We start from the raw sequence: 20,292 nt of genomic DNA, 5'->3' as shown, positions 1-20,292 counted from the left end.
CTATCAATAAAGCATTTGTATTAAGCCTAGCTTCCTAGTCCCGTGCCGCCATCTTGTTCCGAGTTCAGTTCCATGCCCCTGAGGGTGTCTTTCAACATTACGCCTCCTATGAATAAAGCATATGTATTTTTACATCATCTCCGTAGCTCCATGTGCAGCTGCCATCTTGTTCATAGTTCAGCTCTGAGCCCCGAAGTCACCTTCCGATATTACGCCCCTATGAACAAAGCATACGTATTTTGTCTTATAGCCACCATCTTGTTCGAAGTTCAGCTCCAAGTCCAGGGAGGTACTGTACTGTTAAGCTGTTAGCCTTGGCATCGAACTTAGGTCTGTAAGGTTAACGTCCTCAGGTCTAAGGTCGAGCCCGGGATCTGGAAGGTAAAGCTTGGACACGTGCTTCGAACTAGGGTCTCTACTATTAACGCCCTTTAACATCATGTAAGGTTAAGCCTTCACTGTTATGCGATTAGCCCCGGCATTAGGTCTGTAATGTTAACGCCCTTAGGCCTGGCTTGGAACCCGGGATCTGCGAAGTTAAGTCTAGACACGTAGCCAGCGTAAGGTTATGTGAGGTTACGAGCGCGCTCTTAGCTAGGAGGCCGCACATAACTAGGAGCCTGCACCGCGCTGTGACGTCACTCACCGGGTCAGGCCTCGTCCAGCGGCCCGGTGGTGGTGGCGGTGGTAGCAGAAACCTCCCAAATTATACTACTTTCCCTGGCATATTCCTTTCCTGCAGCTCTATCCAATTCCATTTCCTTTCATCTGTCTGCCATTAATTAATGCCCCAGGGGTGTGCGAGACACTTCGGAAGCCGGCACAATTCCTATCCTCGCCGTTAGATGGCGGCTTCCTTCATTACATGTCTGACCCGGTCGAATGACTGTAAACAGACTTGTGGATTTTCATTTTCAGTCCAGTACAGAAGCGCGTGCTATAAAAGGAATTAATAATCAATAGCCATGTTTAAATTAAACCTATATTTTACTTTCTTAACGGCCTGATAACCATTATAATGAAGAATGAACAAGAGAAACACGTGATTTAATAAATCTTCTTCTATGCACTATAATATGTCTACGGACATTGCACACAATATAAGCACGAGGCCCCACGTGCTGTACCCGGAAGTTAGCCTGCCCCTCGCCACATCGTTCTGGAAACTCCAATACCCTGCATCAATCTCACTTCTCAACAGGAAGATTTTGAAGTAGATAAAACCCTGATCACCAGTAACACTACCACTTCAGATGCCGATTCTCCACCCCTACGTCAATGAGACATCCTATAACCTCGATCCATGCACTGCAGCTCCGTCCCAAAGGAACCCATTCTCTCCTTCTCATTAATCCCATCCCAGCTCTTCACTCGGCTCAGATAATCCCAGCCACTCTTCTTCAATTCAACATCCGGAAAGATAAGGTTGCTGACATTCGCCACACGGACAGAGGGATTATCATCAAGGTCAACGGTGAAGAAGCTGCAAAAAAGGACTTAAACACCATAAGATCAGGTCAACTTAGGTCATCTGTAACTTTCCAGCACCTTTCACAGTCTGTCTTCAATCCTCCACCCGCTCGCAGTCACTTATTCTGCTGCGTGATCAAGGGAGTAGACCCGGCCATCTCAGAAAAATCTAAACTTTACGAACTAGAAACAGATGGTATTTCAATTAAGAAGGCCATTCGCATAAAAAACGCCGTGGACCGACATTCGTGGTGAGTCTCCTTCTACCGTTCACCACTATTCGAAAATGGGTGTACGGTATATATTTCGGCACCACAAAGGGTACAGCCTTCGTGTACTCCGCGCCTGCAGCCCCTACGCTGTGAGCGCTGCTTACAGTACGTTGATCACGGCACGGCCTTATGTCGAGCGGAGAAATAAAACTGCGGACACTGCAGTCAGCCTAACTACATTTCTCAATGCCCCAACAAGTAGGCGCCTCCGCAGTGCCACACTGGTGGATTATTCTTACATCTTACTCAAGACAGTGCAATGCTTGACCAACCGCACCACCAGACCGCCCTGACTTCATAGCCCTCATCAGAACAATGGACTCCATCTATCCATTCCCCATCACAAAAGCCATCATCCGATTTTTTACCCTAACTTTGAGGAATACATTCTCATATCGCCGCCCATTAATTATATCTCACCTCCAAGCCGAAGCAAGTCAGGCATTAAATCTGCACGTGCAAGCAATTCACACCGCCTTAAACACTTGCTTTTAGTTTCACCGAATAGAAACCACCGAGTTCTGTTCTTCTACTTCTTTTCATTCTACAGTCTTACGTCCTACCTCACTGTGCCTGACAGTGGTAATACTTTCATAATATACGTTACCAGAACACTGTTAGATTCCAGAACTAACAAATATTGTACTCACTTGTATTACCCACAGGAAAATCAAATATTTTACTCCGTTATTAAAAAACAAACATAGCCAAGAGACGAAACGTCCTTCCGTCTCCTTAATTTCTTAGAAACATTACCTACCTCCCTTTTCCATCAAATCTCTTAAACCCGCTCGAATCTCTTGGCAAGAGGGAGGGTGTTGGCCTTCAGGTGGTCCATTCCACCCCTTCAGGGTGGGGGATGAAAAATTGTCTTTAAAAATATAGGCCAAACCCCTTCCAACACCTTCACTTTAACTTCAACCCGTGTGAATCTCCTGGCCAGAGAGAAGGCATTATATTATAGGTGGCCCACCTCCCCTTCAAGGGAGGAATGAACACTTACTTAATAATAATAATAATAATAATAATAATAATAATAATAATAATAATAATAACAACTTTGTGCCAGGGAGTAAGAGCATAGGTAATGTTATACCTGGTCCTCATAGTACAAATCACTGATTTAATTTTCAACAACCGAGCTCGATAGCTGCAGTCGCTTAAGTGCGGCCGGTATTCAGTATTCGGGAGATAGTAGGTTCGAACCCCACTATCGGCAGCCCTAAAGATGGTTTTCCGTGATTTCCCATTTTCACACCAGGCAAATGCTAGGGCTGTACCCTAATTAAGGACCAAGGCCGCTTCCTTTCACTCCCACCTGTTCCTTGTCCCATCGTCACCATAAGACTTATCTGTGTCGGTGCGACGTTAAGCAAAAAAAAATGAAAAATCAGCACTTGGCAGAAGAAAATGATTAAAAAGATAAAAATACAATTTTCTGAAATACGTTGTTGTAGGCCTATTCTTTTCAAACTCTCTATAATTAATAATGTCCGTCTTTTAAAACTTCATCATTACGGCCAGAATTGCAGGACTTTTGACTTATATCATTCAGCTCTGGCATGAAACATGTCTTCTAAACAGAAAAGAATCTTACTACTAATAAAGTGTTTTCATTCCCTACCCTGATAGGGTACGGCGGGCCTCCTTAAAAGTAACGCCCTCTCTCAGGCTGGGAGATGTGCTGCGGTGATTTGAGGTGTAGAGTAGGTGAGAGGGGAGCAGACGTGACCTATAGAGGAAATGTCCCAGCATTCTCCTTAGTGAAGAGAATGGAAAACAGCGGAAAACCAATCTCAGAACAGGCGACGGTGGAAGCAGCCCACCCTCTCCCGAATTCAGAGCTCTAATGCCATTGCTACTGTCATTAGAACTACTTTCCTCGGAGAAGAATCTTAACAATATTTATGATAACAGTCCCTAATTGAGACACCTTTCATTATTGTAATTCATCCAGTTTAAAAAAATATATATTTATCAGTAAAGGAAACATTCGGCAACCAGAATTATTGGCTACCACACTGGAAATTATATTCTAGCCCTCCACAGATTTTTAAGTCTGCCAATAACATCTTCAGATTTAGAGAATGAACTTCAGATTATATTCCCTTGCGAATGGTTTTATCCAGTGATGTATATTCCTTGTGTTTTGTTGTTGCAGGAGGACAACCCTGATGTCCCAGCCACCCTACGTAAAGTGGAAATTCCTGTCGTGGACCATGCCAAATGTGCCAAAATGTTAGAAGGTATAACAGCAAACATGTTATGTGCTGGTTATGAGGAGGGAAAGAAGGACGCATGTCAGGTACGTCAATAATGTTATGATTTCGAAATACAAATATTTCATTTTCTTTTACTAAATATAGGGTTATTAATTCTCACCGTTTGTTGTAGCATTGATGTGGACGGAGGAAACTTCTCTTGTTTAATATATCAATAGTTAGGGGGTGAGATTTCCAGACCATATGGGCTTCTGATTGGTTATTTTAAGGCAGAAAGCTCTTGACTGGCTGTTGCGCGTGTGGCGAAAATTTGAAATGTGATGCGTGGGCAATTTGAATGTTCAGTTACCTGTCACAGGTGTTCGACGTCTGTCATTAACACGTGGAGCTGTGTGTAGTGAGCTCTGGTTGTAGTTGTGAAAACTAAGGGCGCATAGGTGTAGCCAACGTTATGGTGGTGGTGTGTGAATATGGGGAAGGTATTGCAGCAGTGTGTTTAAATGTTGTTAGTATTTGGGCGCTAAAAAGGATATTTGATTAAAGTATGAAGGCTTTCACGGCCGGTGTCAATATAATAACAATCTTCCGGGCTATTGTGCCGTGGTCCACTCCACTCGCTTCTCCCAGACGTCTCGACTACTGCTGCGGTAGTCATCTTCTGTGGCGTCGTGTAGATACGCTCTCCTGTATCCCGCTGGCGACTGGATATTTGAGTTGCATTCCGGTGGAAAAAAAACTACGAAACGATTAGCCACATGGAGCTGTGTGTGGCAGGCCATTGTGGTCAATGTGGAAACTGAAATGCTTAAATCTAAGCTGACATAAATATTCTTGATTTTGTAATTCAAGATCCTGAGTGATACAAAGGCTGACCACGTTTGTAGAGACATCGTACTCGGGGATTAGACTCTTTTCTTTCGATTATAGTGTGGTATGGTGATGGGGCAAATTTGCCTGAAGTTTTTGGAAGGATAACGCAAATAGAAGTTTTCATCAATTAGTATTAGGAGAACAGAACATCTGAAGAGGGTATCCGTTTGCTTTCTTAGAACATTGTGATACGAGATACTGTTGAACATTTTTTTTCGTTTTATACATGTGTGACTTCCGTGACGTAAAGATAATCACAACTATTGGACTTCATTCTGGAGATGAAACTGTGAATTGTGCTTTACCAGATAAGAATGCTTGTGCACTGTAGCGGGGAAACGAAAAGGCTTGCTAAAACGTCTTAATAGAAAAGCATGCAAGTTTTGTGTTGGACAAAGTTTACCCTTTATAAGGATAAATAATATTTGCACATGGTTTAGATATTGACTTTGAAAATAATGGATATTAAGTATGCTATTCGTATACATTAGCAGTAAAAGGGTGCTGATTCAGTGCGTAATCTATTTTTATTTTAAAGACACTTCGTTTAAAAACAAATGTTTACATCATTATGAACAAAGAGGTTTGGAGGTTTGTAAACTTATTGTTTATGCATTAGATGCAAGAAAACATAAAAGGCTTAGTTTTGTTTTCAAAAACTAACTTAATTAAGAATGTTTTGAATTATGCGAGGTGACCACCATTTTATTACCGCAATGTATTATCAATGAGATGGGGCTACGGTTCAAGTAGTGGGTCATACGTTCTGTTACCGTAGTAACCACTTAACAGTAAGTAGGAGCAAGATTGCAATGATATGTTCCTAAAGCTTATCACAGCGCTGCCTGGTATCAAATGGGCGAAGCGACTATGAAGCACGTGGGTTTGTTTACCATACATAAAAACATGCTTTTGATAGTAATAAAATAAGATACAATACTTAGAATTTATCATGGTTATCAACACAGTGTACTAATAGGTATGTATGATAACTGCTCTGGTTGTGTGGGTGTAATCTAAGCTGACATAAATATGCTGGATTTTGTAATTCCCGGTTGGGCACATACAAACACACACACACACACACACACACACACACACACACACACACACACACACACACACACACGAAAAGGCTACCTTCGTACAGAATAAAGGATCGGACTGGAATTGTCTTACGATGAAGACTAAGAAAGAAGTAGGAAGCGGTGAAATAAGTAGAACGTTTTTAAAATTTATTGACAAATTTATTTGTTTAGTTATATTTACAATATTACTGCAATTATTGTAATGTTTTTGCTCCTTGTTACCTTACTGCGAAGGTGCATTATGGCCTTGAAACCTTCTGAAATTCTACAAACTAATCATTGCTTGACAAATTAAGCGTTGAAAAATATATTGGTCTAAATAATTATTATGCCTTGCAAAGAAGCTTTTGCTGTTCTTACCTTGGTAAGATCGATGTGCCTAGTTTCCTTCAGAGTGATCAACTATATGAAGTAAGGTTGCAAGTTCACTCATACACAGTCTACAGGTTATAATCTTCGCATTATTTCCATCCCAATGGATACGACTACGGTATCACCTCGGTGCTTGCAAAGTTGTCTACAACGTCTGTAGGAACCTACTTCGATGAACATCTTACTGTGGATTGGTAGCATATCCCAAAACGTATTTTGTCGTGAGCAGCGTACATAGACAAAAAGCCTGGCGCTAAATAAATCAAATGCTTTGGCATCCGATGTAACGTTCCAAGTTTTTTGGAACATTTTAATAGCCTCACTAACTCGAGAAAGGTATGAAGGATGTAGGGTTTCAGTCTCACTACTAGGTAAACATGTTGCAATTTCACATGTTTAAACACGATATAGATTTTGGTCTTTTTCTGTGTCAAGAAAATATTTTTATTTCTTATCAAGACGATGGTCTATAACCGTGTACTCTTTCTGCTCCATAATGTTTGCACACATTGATGATAACGCTGTCGACCTATTCGTATTTATAGTCTTGTACCAATATTCGATAGTAGCTGGTAGGTAACATGAGTCATATGAATAATAAGACAATGAGCAGTAGCATTAGCAGGAATATTTTCAGATGTTCCGAATTCTAAACGAATACTGACAGCAGATTCTTTTATAGATTCTTCATGATAAGAGCAGTCTATAACTACAGTCGATACTTTACTTTTAAATTATTCAGGAGTAAATAACGGATGATCTCCTTTCTGCTAATATGATGGCTGCAATTTACAGAACATCTCGTACAGCAAACCAAAGTTATTTACCCGAAATTCATGTCAATGTCATCATATGGAGAAGTAATACCATTGAGGTAAAGACTAATACTTTTTAATTTGTTGTGATCAAACTGGGAGCTATCTTTTACATGGCTGAAATTCCGATGAGTTTGAAATCCGGTAATAATATAGAGGCTTTTCAGTACAACGAGATGTTTTTACAGCCCAAACTATACTTGCTTGTACGCGATAATACAGGGTACTCATGCAACTCCCAACTTCGAAAACGTATAGGTAACAGTGCCTCATTTTCTACAAACTTGAGCAATCGAAGCTTTTCACGATTAAATAATGTTACATGTGGAATCCTCCACAATATACGACGAAGAGTAAATTTTTAGCCTACTGCTGTTTGCGCTGCTTTAAGAGCATTGTAATCACCTCGATCACGGATTATAATTAGGTCTTGTTTTGTGTTTAATATGATACGCCTATTGTCTTCATCGAAGCCAAGAATATGTTGTAATAATCACATACCTGTAAACGTATTATCTCCATTCAGTTGTTAGTAGCTTTTGTACACAATCCCGCCATCCGTATTTCATTGCACTCGGAAGACCAACATTCTTTAATTTATCTATTTCAACACGCTTACCTTCACAACGCACCTCAGAAATGAGAATGGCTAGGCCGTGGTTGTTTAGTTGAGCTGTGCTCGCACCACTACCTTATCTATGCATCCTTCAATATACAGTACAGGTAACTTACATGAAGTAGGGAGTATGAATCTTGCTGATTGGTAATGATGCGAATTTCATCGTTGTTATTGCGTCCAGACGTAAAAGGTTAATAAGAATGGAACTCGCTTCGTACCAAACTCCTTTGTGTTTCTACCGTATTTATAACGTCCAGCATTTCTTCCATTTATCTCTAGTAAAGTATAACCTAAGTCTTGGAGAATTTGCCCATGCACCTTTGTCAGTTTGGTGACTCCTCGCAAACATGTGGTATGTCTCCTTGTTTTATAGATTTCTTTCATATTGGTTTAAGACGAAGTTTGTAAGATACATGCGCATGGCAGTTGAAATGAATGAGCTGATTATGTTTATTGACAAGTCTAAGGGTAATGTCACTAATGTGTAATACAGTCACAGGATGATAAAGCACTACTGATGGTATCTCATGAGTGCTATAACCATTTACTCTGTAAGAATAAAGTCATGCAATAATGCGAAGGTTGTTGATTACTATGCAGGTCTGTAATAATATTACACGCAATGCTTACATGATAGTCACCAAAATGTGTTATAGGTTGATCAGTTTCATGATGTTCGTTCCGTATGAGTTCTCTCGCTGAAAATCCGAGCAATTGTCCAATCGAATCAGGTTGTGGTTTAAAGTCAATCTTGAAAAAAGGCTCAAACTTATTTGTACCATCTCCCGCGTTACAGATTTTATTGTAGCTTTCAAATGATACCACTCCGAGACAATGAGGTTGATTGAGTGCGATCGGTGGATTAAAGTGGAGCGTTGTTCCAGGGTCCTGCACTATTGTGGTGGGCATTGGTTTGGTGTCTATCTTGAACAGCATGCTGTTCAATTAACACAGTTTCAATGTAGTCATGAGTATTGTTTACAGAATAAGTGCTGGGCGAGTGCGTTGGTATATACTCATCGTAATCAAACTTATTTGTACCATCTCCCGCGTTACAGATTTTATTGTAGCTTTCAAATGATACCACTCCGAGACAATGAGGCTGATTGAGTGCGATCGGTGGATTAAAGTGGAGCGTTGTTCCAGGGTCCTGCACTATTGTGGTGGGCATTGGTTTGGTGTCTATCTTGAAGACAATAATTCTTTCACTATGCTGGTCATAGTAGCTTACCCGCTGCCCTATTTTCTAATGCATTATTAAACCAACTCCTGCTTTTCCCCTGTTTGATTTTGTGATGAAAATTCGGTAGTTGCCTGACCAAAAATCCTGTTCTTCCTGCCAACGTACTTCACTTCTACCAACTACATCTAGCTTTAGTCTATCCATCTCCCTTTTCAGGTTCTCTAACCTACCACAACGATTCAAACTTCTAACATTCAACGCTCCGACTCGCAGAATGTCAGTATCCATCTTCCTGATGATCGCCCCCTTTCGTGTAGTCCCCACCCGCAGATCCGAATGGGGGACTAGTTTACCTCCGTAATATTTTACCCGGGAGGAACCCATCATCAGTACATCATTCTACAGAGAGAGCTGCATGTCCTCGGGAGTTAGTTACGGCTGTAGTTTCCCGTTGCTTTCATCCCAGTAGCAGTATCAACACAGCTAAGCCATGTTGAGTATTATTACAAGACCATATCAGTCAATCATCCAGACTGCCGCCCTTGCAACTTCCGAAAGGCTGCTACCCCCCTTTCAGTGAACATTTCCTTAGTCTGGTCTCTCAACAGATACCCATCCGATATGGTTGCACCTGCGGCTCGGCCATCTGCTTCATTGGGACACGCAAGCCTCCCACCGCGGCAAGGTCACATGCTTCGCAGGGGAGGAGGTTCGTGATAAAGTTTAATTAATTGACATGTACGACACTGTCTCACTGAAGGTCACTTAGATGGACTTACTTGTTAATAATGTAGACCACCACATGTTTGAAGTTCTGACAGAACAGGACCTTGTATCCACTCACGAGGAACGTTTTCCCAGATCTAGTTTACAGCATTTGCAACTGTATTGACTACAAATAACTTTGGTAAGGCTTCCAGTTCCTTTTCAATAAACGTGTTTATTTTTATTGCGAGCATAAAACTGTATGATAAACTTATCTACAGCGTTATACTTACTATCAGGCAAGAATAACACGATGTCCTTACTCCACTGACGTTTCTTTCTTAGTGATAAATTTTAAACACTGCAATTTTCATTAAGTACTCACTTCCGGGCATGCATTAGGACACATCAAATCAAAGAACATACACACATGGCGTAAATATACTATAGTTTCATTGTTTTGCACACTGCGCTCTTCAACAAGAGTTTTAAATGATAGCTACCCTAATTCATGCAAATTGATAACTTTACATGTTGCAGGTATATACTCATTCAAGCTTTTCTTCTCTTCACAAACACTAGATCTGCTGCTGACATATACGCATTCAGAGCCATAGCCCTAAGGGATACCGTTTCTTTCCCACTGCAGTCCAAACTGTGTCTGCTTTTATGTTCAACTGTTTGCGAAAGTAACGGAAGGATGGACTAAATACTAAATCCAACAGTTTTAGGGTGAACAACACAGCTACTTCATTAAACACAAATTTGTTGCCATTTACTTTAAAACCTTGCACATCAACTATCAATGTTCTTATCAAGATGAACTAAAAAAATGACAACTCTAGCACAGGATTTCATCGAATAAGTAAAATAATATTCTACCCATAGCATATATAAGGACTTGTGTTTATAAGCAAGTCTAAATATGGATAACCATGACCACATGATCACTGTGCGGCTGGCATCTGATCTGTCCCCACCACCTCGTTCCTCTAGATGCATGTCTGACAACTGATCTGTATCGTGTTCCTGTATATTAACGTTTCATTGTGTGTGTGTACTATGTGTGCGTGTGTGTCCCGACCTGGAATTTAAAAATTCAGAATACTTATGTCAGCTTAGATTACATCCACACAATCAAAGCAGTTACCCTCCATACCTACAAGAACACTGTGTTGATAACCACGACAGATTCTAAGTATTGTATATTATTTGCTTAATGTCAAAAGCATGCAGTTCTATATGGTAAACAAACCAACGTGCATCATAGCCGCTCCGCCCTTTTGATATCACACAGGGCTGTGGTAAGCTTAGAAAAATACCATGGCAGCCATACTCCTTCGTACTGATAACGAGATGGTGTGGTAACAGCACGTCTGACCCTCTACTCAGTAGCGGCGACTAAGGGGGGCGAGGGGGAGGGGGAAGTCGCCACCCTCCGCTACTTTGTAGAGAAAACATTACAATTTCATTCCATTTTAGCCGGCTCAAACCAGGAATTTTAGGAATTATTAAAAGAAAATCAATTTGTGCAAATTTTTAATTATAACAAAATTATAATCGAAAATACGCACAAAATGACGTTAATCGCGGCTAACCGATTTGTATAGCACCACAGCAAGAAGTGGAGACTTCACAAATGCTATGAGGAAGGGTGACAGGGGTATATGTTTTGCCAAGGTCGTGGACAATGAGGTATGATTCACCTGCTTGCCGAGAGCATTAGTCAGTCTGGCAGTCTCTTTAATATTGTCTGTTAGTTTCTTACAGCGTAGTGAAATAGTGAATGATTTTTTAATTTTATAATCACGCCTTACTTCTATTTAATTGTAATACGCGTGTAATATTGTTTTCTTGGTGAAAGTATAGTATTGAATCAAAATCTCAAAAACAATTATTGCCGCACTTAAGTTAGTAAACTGTCAACCTCACCTTTCTGTCGAATTACGCTCAAAGAGCATCAATAACTTACCATTTTGTATCTGTTTTGTTCAGTTTTGATATGTATAACCACCCCCTCCCCCCGCCCACTATATCCCTCAACCCGGCTACTTTCTGTTATCAGTATATGTTTTTGCCCCCCAACTTCTAATCCCCAATCGCCGCTACTGCCTCTACTTCCGCGTTAGCCCCACCTTATTGATAATGCATTGCCATAGTAAAATGATGGTCACCTCGCATAATGCGAATCATTCTTATTTGAGTATTTTAAAAACTAAACTAAACATTTTAAGTTGTCTTACATTTAAACAATAAATTTACAAATCTCTATCATAATGATGTAAACAATTGTTTTCAAAGTGTTTTTAAAATAAAAATAGAATGCGCACCGAAGTAGCACCCTTTTAATGCCTAATGTTTACGCATAGCATTATGTCTTAATATCGATTCTTTACAAAGTCAATATCTAAACCATGTGCAAGTATTTTTGTAACCTTAAAAAAATTAATTTCGTCCAACACAAAACGTGCATGCTTTTCTGCTAAACATTTTAGCAAGCCTTTTCGTCTCCCCGCTACAGCACACAAGCATTCTTATCTGGTAAAGCATACTGGTTTCACAATTTAGTCTCCAGAATGCAGTCCTATAATTTAATTATCTTTACTTCACAGAAGTCACACGTGTAAAAAAGAAAGATTAAATGTTCACCAGTATCTCGTATCATAATGTTCTTAAAAAGTCAAACGGATACACTCTTTACACGTTCTGTTGATTTTATTATTATTATTGATATATACAGTCGTATCAGCACACACGTTTTTAAAACATAACCGGTTTTCGGACACTAAGGTCCATCATCAGTGTTAATATTTAAATTTAATTTCACATAAGTGTGTCGTCAAAATGAGTTAAAAATGAGTTTAAATTTGTAGCCCTGTTGACATCAACTGTAAAATGAGAAAAAAGGAACCAAGTGTTAAAATTATGAAATCAATACATGTAAACTTACAATGTTGTTGTAAAAATTATGGACATACCATGTTAAGGCTGGCTTTCCTTCGTGCTCAGGCTGTCCTGATGAACCCAAGATGCCCAACTTTAAAGTCTCTCCCAAAAATTCACAAAGAGAATTACCCTGTTAGACCTATAATTAATTGTCGTAACAGCCCCACATTTCAATTATCAAAATATTTACTTAAACACTTACAAAACCACATTACACTAGAAAATAGTAATTCAATATCGAATTCTTTGGAAGCTATTTCCAAAATACAATCAACAGAAATAAACGAAGAAACTGTAATGGTATCATATGACGTGACCAACATGTATTCCAATATTCCTATTAAAGATACCATAGACTTAATAGAAGAAAACTTAAAGAATCAAGATAGACTAAGTCACATAGAAATTAATGAAACGATAAACTTATTAACTCTAATATTAGAAAATAATTACTTTACATTCAACGGGAAGTACTACGAGCAAAACACAGGTTTACCAATGGGGAGCCCACTATCAGGTTTCTTAGCCAATATTTATTTAAATAATCTTGAGAAAACCATTTTGAACACATATCAGAAAGAAATAAAATTATGGGTCCGTTTTGTTGACGACACGGTAGTATTTTTAAATGGAGACCTCATTACTCCCGAAACATTTCTGGGTTGTTTGAATTTGCTTGACAGTAACATTAAATTCACTATGGAGAAAGAAATCGATAAAAAGTTAAATTTCTTGGACCTCACATTAACAAAAACCAACAATAGGATATATTTCGATATTTTTAGAAAACCCACACAGGCCATCACTACCATCAATAAAGATTCCAACCACCCAGGAACCCACAAACAATCAGCTTACAACAGCTACATTAGTAGATTACTAAAACTTCCCTTGAGTAATGAAAACAAACTGAAAGAAATTAGAATAATAAAACAAATTGCTAAAGCAAATGGCTACAACCCAGAAATGATAGACAATATTATACGAAAGAAAGAAAATGGAGAAAAAAAGAAAAACCATGAGAAAAGAAAGAAAATCCATGAACATAATAAATTTGTGACATTTACATATTTTGGAAGTCAAGTTTTTAAAATCGCGAATATATTTAAGAAATTTCAACTAAAAACAGCTTTCCGAACCAGATATAAAATATCAGAACATATATATAATGCACACAGTGTCAATAAAAAAGATATATATACTAATTCGGGAGTATACAGGCTCACTTGTAACGACTGTAAAAAGTTTTATATAGGTAGAACCGGGCGAACCTTAAATCAAAGATATCAAGAACATTTTAAGGCAATAAAGTACAACAAGTATTCAGCTTTTGCGGAACACATTTATAACAATAACCGTAGCTTTTTAGGGATCGAAAAGGACATGAAGTTAATTTTTAAAGGTAATTATGGATTTGAATTAAATACACGTGAAAACATTGAGATATTTTTAGCGCAGACTAGGGAACCAGATAAAATTTTAAATGAAACAGCCGCAAGCAACATCTTGTTTACAATCTTGAGTTGACGTAAACATCAGGTGCTCACTACGTAACCTTGAGGTGACGTAACATCATGTGCTTGCAGTGCGGTTCCGTAGTTAAAGCTGAACGCTCGTTAGTACTCGACCAACAGCCTGAGCACGAAGGAAAGCCAGCCTTAACATGGTATGTCCATAATTTTTACAACAACATTGTAAGTTTACATGTATTGATTTCATAATTTTAACACTTGGTTCTTTTTTTCTCATTTTACAGTTGATGTCAACAGGGCTACAAATTTAAACTCATTTTTAACTCATTTTGACGACACACTTATGTGAAATTAAATTTAAATATTAACACTGATGATGGACTTTAGTGTCCGAAAACCGGTTATGTTTTAAAAACGTGTGTGCTGATACGACTGTATATATCAATAATAATAATAAAATAATTACATCAGCACTGTCAAAATGGCTTTGATATTTTATAATGATTATAATTCAACGTTCTGTTGATGCACACTTCCCTTTGCGTCATCCTCCCAAAAAATTCAGGCAAGCTAGCCCCGTCCCCATAGCACACTATACTTGAAGAAAAGTGCCTAGTCCCCTAGTTCGCTGTCTCTACAAACGTCGGCAGGGCCTGTCTCTCTCCTGACCGGGAATTACAAAATCTAGAGTATTTATATCAGCTTAGATTATACGTATCCCCGTTTCTACATTAACCACCAAGAACCGCCTACACACAGCTCCATGTGAAAAATCATTTACTCAATTTTTCCGCCAGAATGCAGATAAAACCTCTTTCCAGCGTTCACACACTAACAACATTTAAACACACTGCTCCAGTATTCATACAGCAACGTAACACTACCACCATCAGGTTGGCCAAACCTATTCAGCCTTCCTTTCCACATCTGCCACCAGAGCTCACCAACACAATTCCACGTGCTAATGACAGACGCCAGAAGAAGCCAGAACTGTCACCGTTTGTCCCTATGCATAACAGCCAGTAATTTCCTTTAAGGTAAGTCTAAAGTCTTACAAGGATTGAATTCGCGTCCTGACGGCCGTAGCCGTGTTGACACACCGGATCCCGCGAGATCTCCGAAGTTAAGCAACATTGGGCGTGGTCAAGAATTGGATAGGTTGCCAAGCGCTGTTGGTGGGGGTAAGGGAATGGAGGAGCGGAAAGGAACCGGCCACACTATCGTACGTAAACTCCGGCTCAGGCACACCTCTGCGGAGGTTCGGACCTGCCTTTGGGCAGAATACACCCTTACCTTTAATTTGCGTCTGTAGGGTTGGCAATCCCTCTGTCAGGTTGGAAAGTAGCCGCCATCTTGTCTAGTTAGGTCAAGCCACAGCTCGAACCCGTCACGTGATTCTGACATACGTAAAACCCTTCTGACTGCACGCCAAACATACAAATTACCCACGCAAACGCAGTACATGTAGGCTAACTTAACCATCCTCGATTCTACATCGACAACCGTAGTTTCCACGGCTATCAGCAGAGCTCACCACAGACAACTTCACGCTGCAACTATATGAAGTCTTTGGCTAAAACCAAATGTAATCTCTACGGATTTACTACTCAATGAACAAAATTATGAAAATATTCTAAGTGTCTTAAATCCTACTTTAGAATCTAAGACCGAGGCTTGCGTACAAGTCCGAAATGTGTCTTGCTTTTCGCAGTCAGCCTTAGAGTGTATTTTCTGGGAGCTTAGTCGGAACGACGTGGACTCGCCTGAAATCCTCGACACAAATGACGAATTTCCAAATTGGCAGAAGCTATTTTATTATCTCGTAATAATGTCGCAGAATACAAACACACAACATTATATTTCGAAAATCATTTATAAAAGTACATGTCATGAAGAGTCACATAAATGCACCGTTGTTAATTTTGTCCACCCTTAAATCATGGTTTTTTTCTAATTAGTCCTAAAGTTCCGAAGTGAAAAGTTCGCTGGGCACTATGTTTTGACCGATGTAACAGAGATTCGCGCTCTGCCGCGCTTCATAGCGTCTCTTCCTTGATCTTCCTTATTTTAGCACCTAGAGAGGACGTTTTCTTCATTAACGATGAATTAATAGCACTTGTAATCCTTGTGACTCCTCTTCCCTCATTTTCGTCCAAATTTCTCTGCAGCTCAAATACGACAGGCATAAAATCCCGCCAAGCATCCTCTATTCTTACGCCATGTCCACACGTGCACCTGATGTCAGTTCTTAATTTGTGAGAAACAAAATACTCCCTTGCCTTATCACGTGTCTAGGCTGACCACGAGAATATTGTGAGCCGAGCTCTTCATGCTGTTTGCCCGCCTGATTCAAACTTCCCGAACTTCTAGGTTAAGGCCTCTGTTTCACCCCTCGAGTTAAAGACCCTGGTTATTCCTAGTTCAAAGTTTATTGGTCCAGTATCAAGAAGGTTGCTTGAAGAGATGCTATTTTTATCATAGCTTATTTTCTTTTGTTTAAGTTCATAAAATCATGACGTTTCGTTACAGAAGCGATATGGAAACGCCATAGTACTCAGTGTTATTCTGCTTTATTAATGTTCACAGGAGAGTAAAGCATTTGAAGCCGCTAAATAATGCATTTTATTTTGTACTTCATACCTTATGTCAACCTTTAAAGTATTTATTTATTTTTGTGGTACACGATGATTACAAAGCAGGTTGTTCGGCACATATTATACAAACGTCGTGCTGAACACATTTATTTATGCACGTCCTTGTATGAAAGGTATCGTACAGAGTGCCGTATTTTTGAAAGTGTAACGTACACCCTCCAGGTTTGCCTTCTCTGATGTGATAACATCCTGGGCTAGCGCTCGTAACAGCTCTTTCTCTTGCACGCAAAACTGTTAGTCAGCTCGCGACCTTGACAAGACTGCTTTAAATCAAACAAAAATTATACAGTACAAAGAGAACATTGGAAGCCTGGATTTTAATTGATATTCTGATGTTTTAGTTCATAGCCTAAGTTATAAACTCTTATCAGTGCCTAATGATGTGTCATGTTTATAAATTTTCAGATCCCCTCATCACCGTTGCTATAGTCATAATATAACTCAGACCTAAATAATCCTTCCAATTATTTTACATCTCGTAGCTTCCAAGTGATCTAGTCTTAAAATAGCAATGACAGGACGAATTGGCTGTAAGGTTAGAGGCGCGCAGCTGTGAGCTTGCATCCGGTGGAAAGTGAGTTCGAAGCCGTTTTCCCGTGGTTTCCCATTTTCACACCAGTTAAGGCCACGGCAACTTCGTTCCCACTTCTAGCCCTTTTCTATCCCATCGTCGCCATAAGACCAATCTGTGTCCATGCGACTTAAAGAAAATTGTAAAAAGAAGAAATAGCAATGAAATACATTTTCGTCTAGCTCATCATACTGAAATAGTATTTTTTGTCTTACAGGGTGATTCTGGCGGTCCCTTGGCAGCGGATGGAAAGCTCATCGGAGTGGTGTCTTTCGGGGAAGGCTGCGCCGAACCTAACAGTCCTGGAGTTTATACAGACGTATCTAAATACCGAAAATGGATCAAAGACAATGCTGGAATATAATGAACAAGATTCTTTGGTTAATATGGAACATTTTAAGTAGCCACTCAGCATAACAATGTACCTTCGGTAATATTCAGTAAAGTGTTGACTAAATATAGAATGTTTAATTATGTTTCAAACACGTAAGATGCGGAAGAGTCTATATATACAATTTGAACCTCCAACACAATATTATGAGACAACCGCATTACTAAAACTTATTATAAATCGAAAGTAAGGTATCCATCTAACGGCTACTAGAAAAATTATATATATGTGTTTCTTTAAGTCTTTTATTTGTGTAAAATATTAATTTATTCCAACAATATAATGCCTTGGTCTTTGCAGTTAACTATATTCGCCGGTAGATTTCTCTATGAAAGTTGTCTCCACTGATCTTTCTATGTCAGCTCAATAAAGGGCTCTGTGAAAGTTTTCTGTGCATATCTTTCTATGTAATTCCGATAGTTCGCTCTATTTCTATAATTCCTTTATTGTAAAAAGTATATTAAATTATTCAGTGCAAGGATTAATAAATGAAATATGTATGCTTGGCTGCAGAAATTGTAACTGTATATTCTAATTCGTGTTGCCACAATGGTTTGGTTTACTTTCCACAACTTCAAGTAAACGACGAACTAAGGGTATAATACTACGTGATGATGATTTCAAGAACCATGTAAGGAAGTGTGATAGTACAATGTCTTTGAATCCTTCTCTACTAAACGTCGCAACATTCCAGTATTAAGTACTTACTGTTTTAAGATTCAGCGGATGATTCATAGGTACATTTCAGATTTGCTACTGACATTTGCTGAGCATTATACGGCCAGCTTTATGTGATACACCGAAGTCTTGCGAACAGAATTCGACATGAAAATTCTATAAATTTCCGAGGTTCAAATATTTAATTTGTGTAGTCACAACGGAAGTGTACGTTTAAAGACAAATACATAGTCTTCCAGAGTTCAGTATATTTTCCGTTACATTTGTCACGCTTCTTGTATCATCACTTTCATCTGTTGTTTTTATTGGAAGCTATTACTGCCATAGGCCACTAGTACTGCATATAAACTGCGCTCATTAAAACCATAAGTTTACTGCAATAAATGAAACGAAGATGTACACATCAATGTTGTCTTTATTATTTTTGATTTACTTTGTTGATTGTAACACTGTTGGTCATCGTTCCTCTGTGCTCGAGTACATATTAATTTCCTGATAAGCGGTGACGTTATGTGATATTTACAGTTTGCTTTACGCCACATCGACACGGATAGGTCTTATGGCGATGATGGAATAGGAAAGGGCTGGAAGCAGGGAGGAAACAACTATGGCCTTAATTAAGGTTACGTGTAAAAGAAAAATGATCCTTACCGTGCCGTGCTGTAAGGATGTGTGTGTGCATGACGTATTTACGCACTCCTAAAGTATACTGTATAAATAAGATTCATTTTAGACATCATGTAGGCTATCCCTTTAGGCTGTCCCTTCACTATTGTTATTTTGTTTCGGTGTTTTCCAAATTCGTATGTTCCTCATCACCAGATGTTTCATTCCAGGCTTGTGTCAGTTTCATACTTTCATAATGCGCGTACACCTGTTTATGACCCTCTCTCAGGTACATTGAGATGGTGCCATCAGCTCCCGCTTCGAATGCTACGGCTGTACCGCGTACGGTGAGCCATCTGGTGTCGAATGAACGTACCACTTACACTTCTATTACTAACGTCTAAATGCAAACATTTATTTTTGGAGAAATCTTCCTCGTGAACAGTCAAGATTTTCTTCTGAAGACGCAGAGCAAAGTTCTCTGCGAAACGTACAGAATTTCACCTTATTTTCTTTACACAGCATATGCCCATAAAGCCCATAGCATGTCTATAAGTACGGGCCGTGAAGGCATCAATGGTAAGATTCATTTCCTTTATGCACAAGCATACGAAAATGAACACTGTGAAAATTGTTCTAATGGGCTGCATATCCATATGTGGCAGGGAGGCGTGACCAATATCAAGGAAAGTAATGGATAGGAAGAGCATTGACAGAAAGGCGGTATGGTTTCATAAGCGACGATATATCGTGTGATGGGCGGAGAATCAATGAACTTTCTGAGAAGCAGTGGAATTCAGTATGCTTGCCATGCAGTAAAGATGTCAGGAAGGGCAACACTGGGAGCTGCGGTGAGTGGATTACAACAAGATAATCGTACCCTTGGTAAAAAAAAAAAAAAAAAAAAAAAAAAGATTTGATGATGGGATGGGCTGGAAGGAGTTATAAAGCAATTGAGCATCACGGGAGATCCGAAGAGAGAAACGCTACATATACAGAGAGAGAGAGGCGCAACTTGTTAAGGCAACACATGGTCTTCGGGACTGGTGATAACTGACGACAGTGACGAAAAGGATGATGATGATGAAGAATCAGTTGTATGTGCAAGCATGTATTTGTGAAAACACATATCTTTAAGGTGGGTAGTACCGACACATATCTTTAAGGTGGGTAGTACGGAACTTAGTGACAAAGATGATGAGTGAGTAGTACTGATGTTGGGGACTCCCAGTCCCAGAGTCAACGGAATTAACTGTTTAAGGTTAAAATCTCCGATCCGGCCCAGAACCAAACCCCGGACTTTCTGAACCGAACAACTCTATGCTGACCATTCAGTCAAGGAGTCGGACATATAATGC

General features: G+C 39.4%; 1 protein-coding gene across 1 annotated transcript in view; it reads left to right on the top strand.

The window, feature by feature from the left end:
- Nucleotides 1-17,993, top strand: part of LOC136867378 (trypsin-1) — a 124,815-nt gene extending 106,822 nt beyond the window's left edge. The window contains exons 6-7 of the mRNA XM_067144558.2: nt 3,904-4,047; nt 17,477-17,993. Coding sequence (XP_067000659.2) covers nt 3,904-4,047; nt 17,477-17,623 — 291 coding nt within the window. The 3' untranslated portion in view covers nt 17,624-17,993. The remainder of the gene's footprint in view (nt 1-3,903; nt 4,048-17,476) is intronic.
- The last annotated feature ends 2,299 nt before the right edge of the window (nt 17,994-20,292 follow it).

The sequence above is a fragment of the Anabrus simplex genome, chromosome 3 (assembly GCF_040414725.1).
Source record: "Anabrus simplex isolate iqAnaSimp1 chromosome 3, ASM4041472v1, whole genome shotgun sequence".
Classification (NCBI taxonomy): Eukaryota; Metazoa; Arthropoda; class Insecta; order Orthoptera; family Tettigoniidae; genus Anabrus; species Anabrus simplex.
Note: the sequence above shows the minus strand (reverse complement) of the source record. Positions and strands in the feature narration are given on the sequence as shown.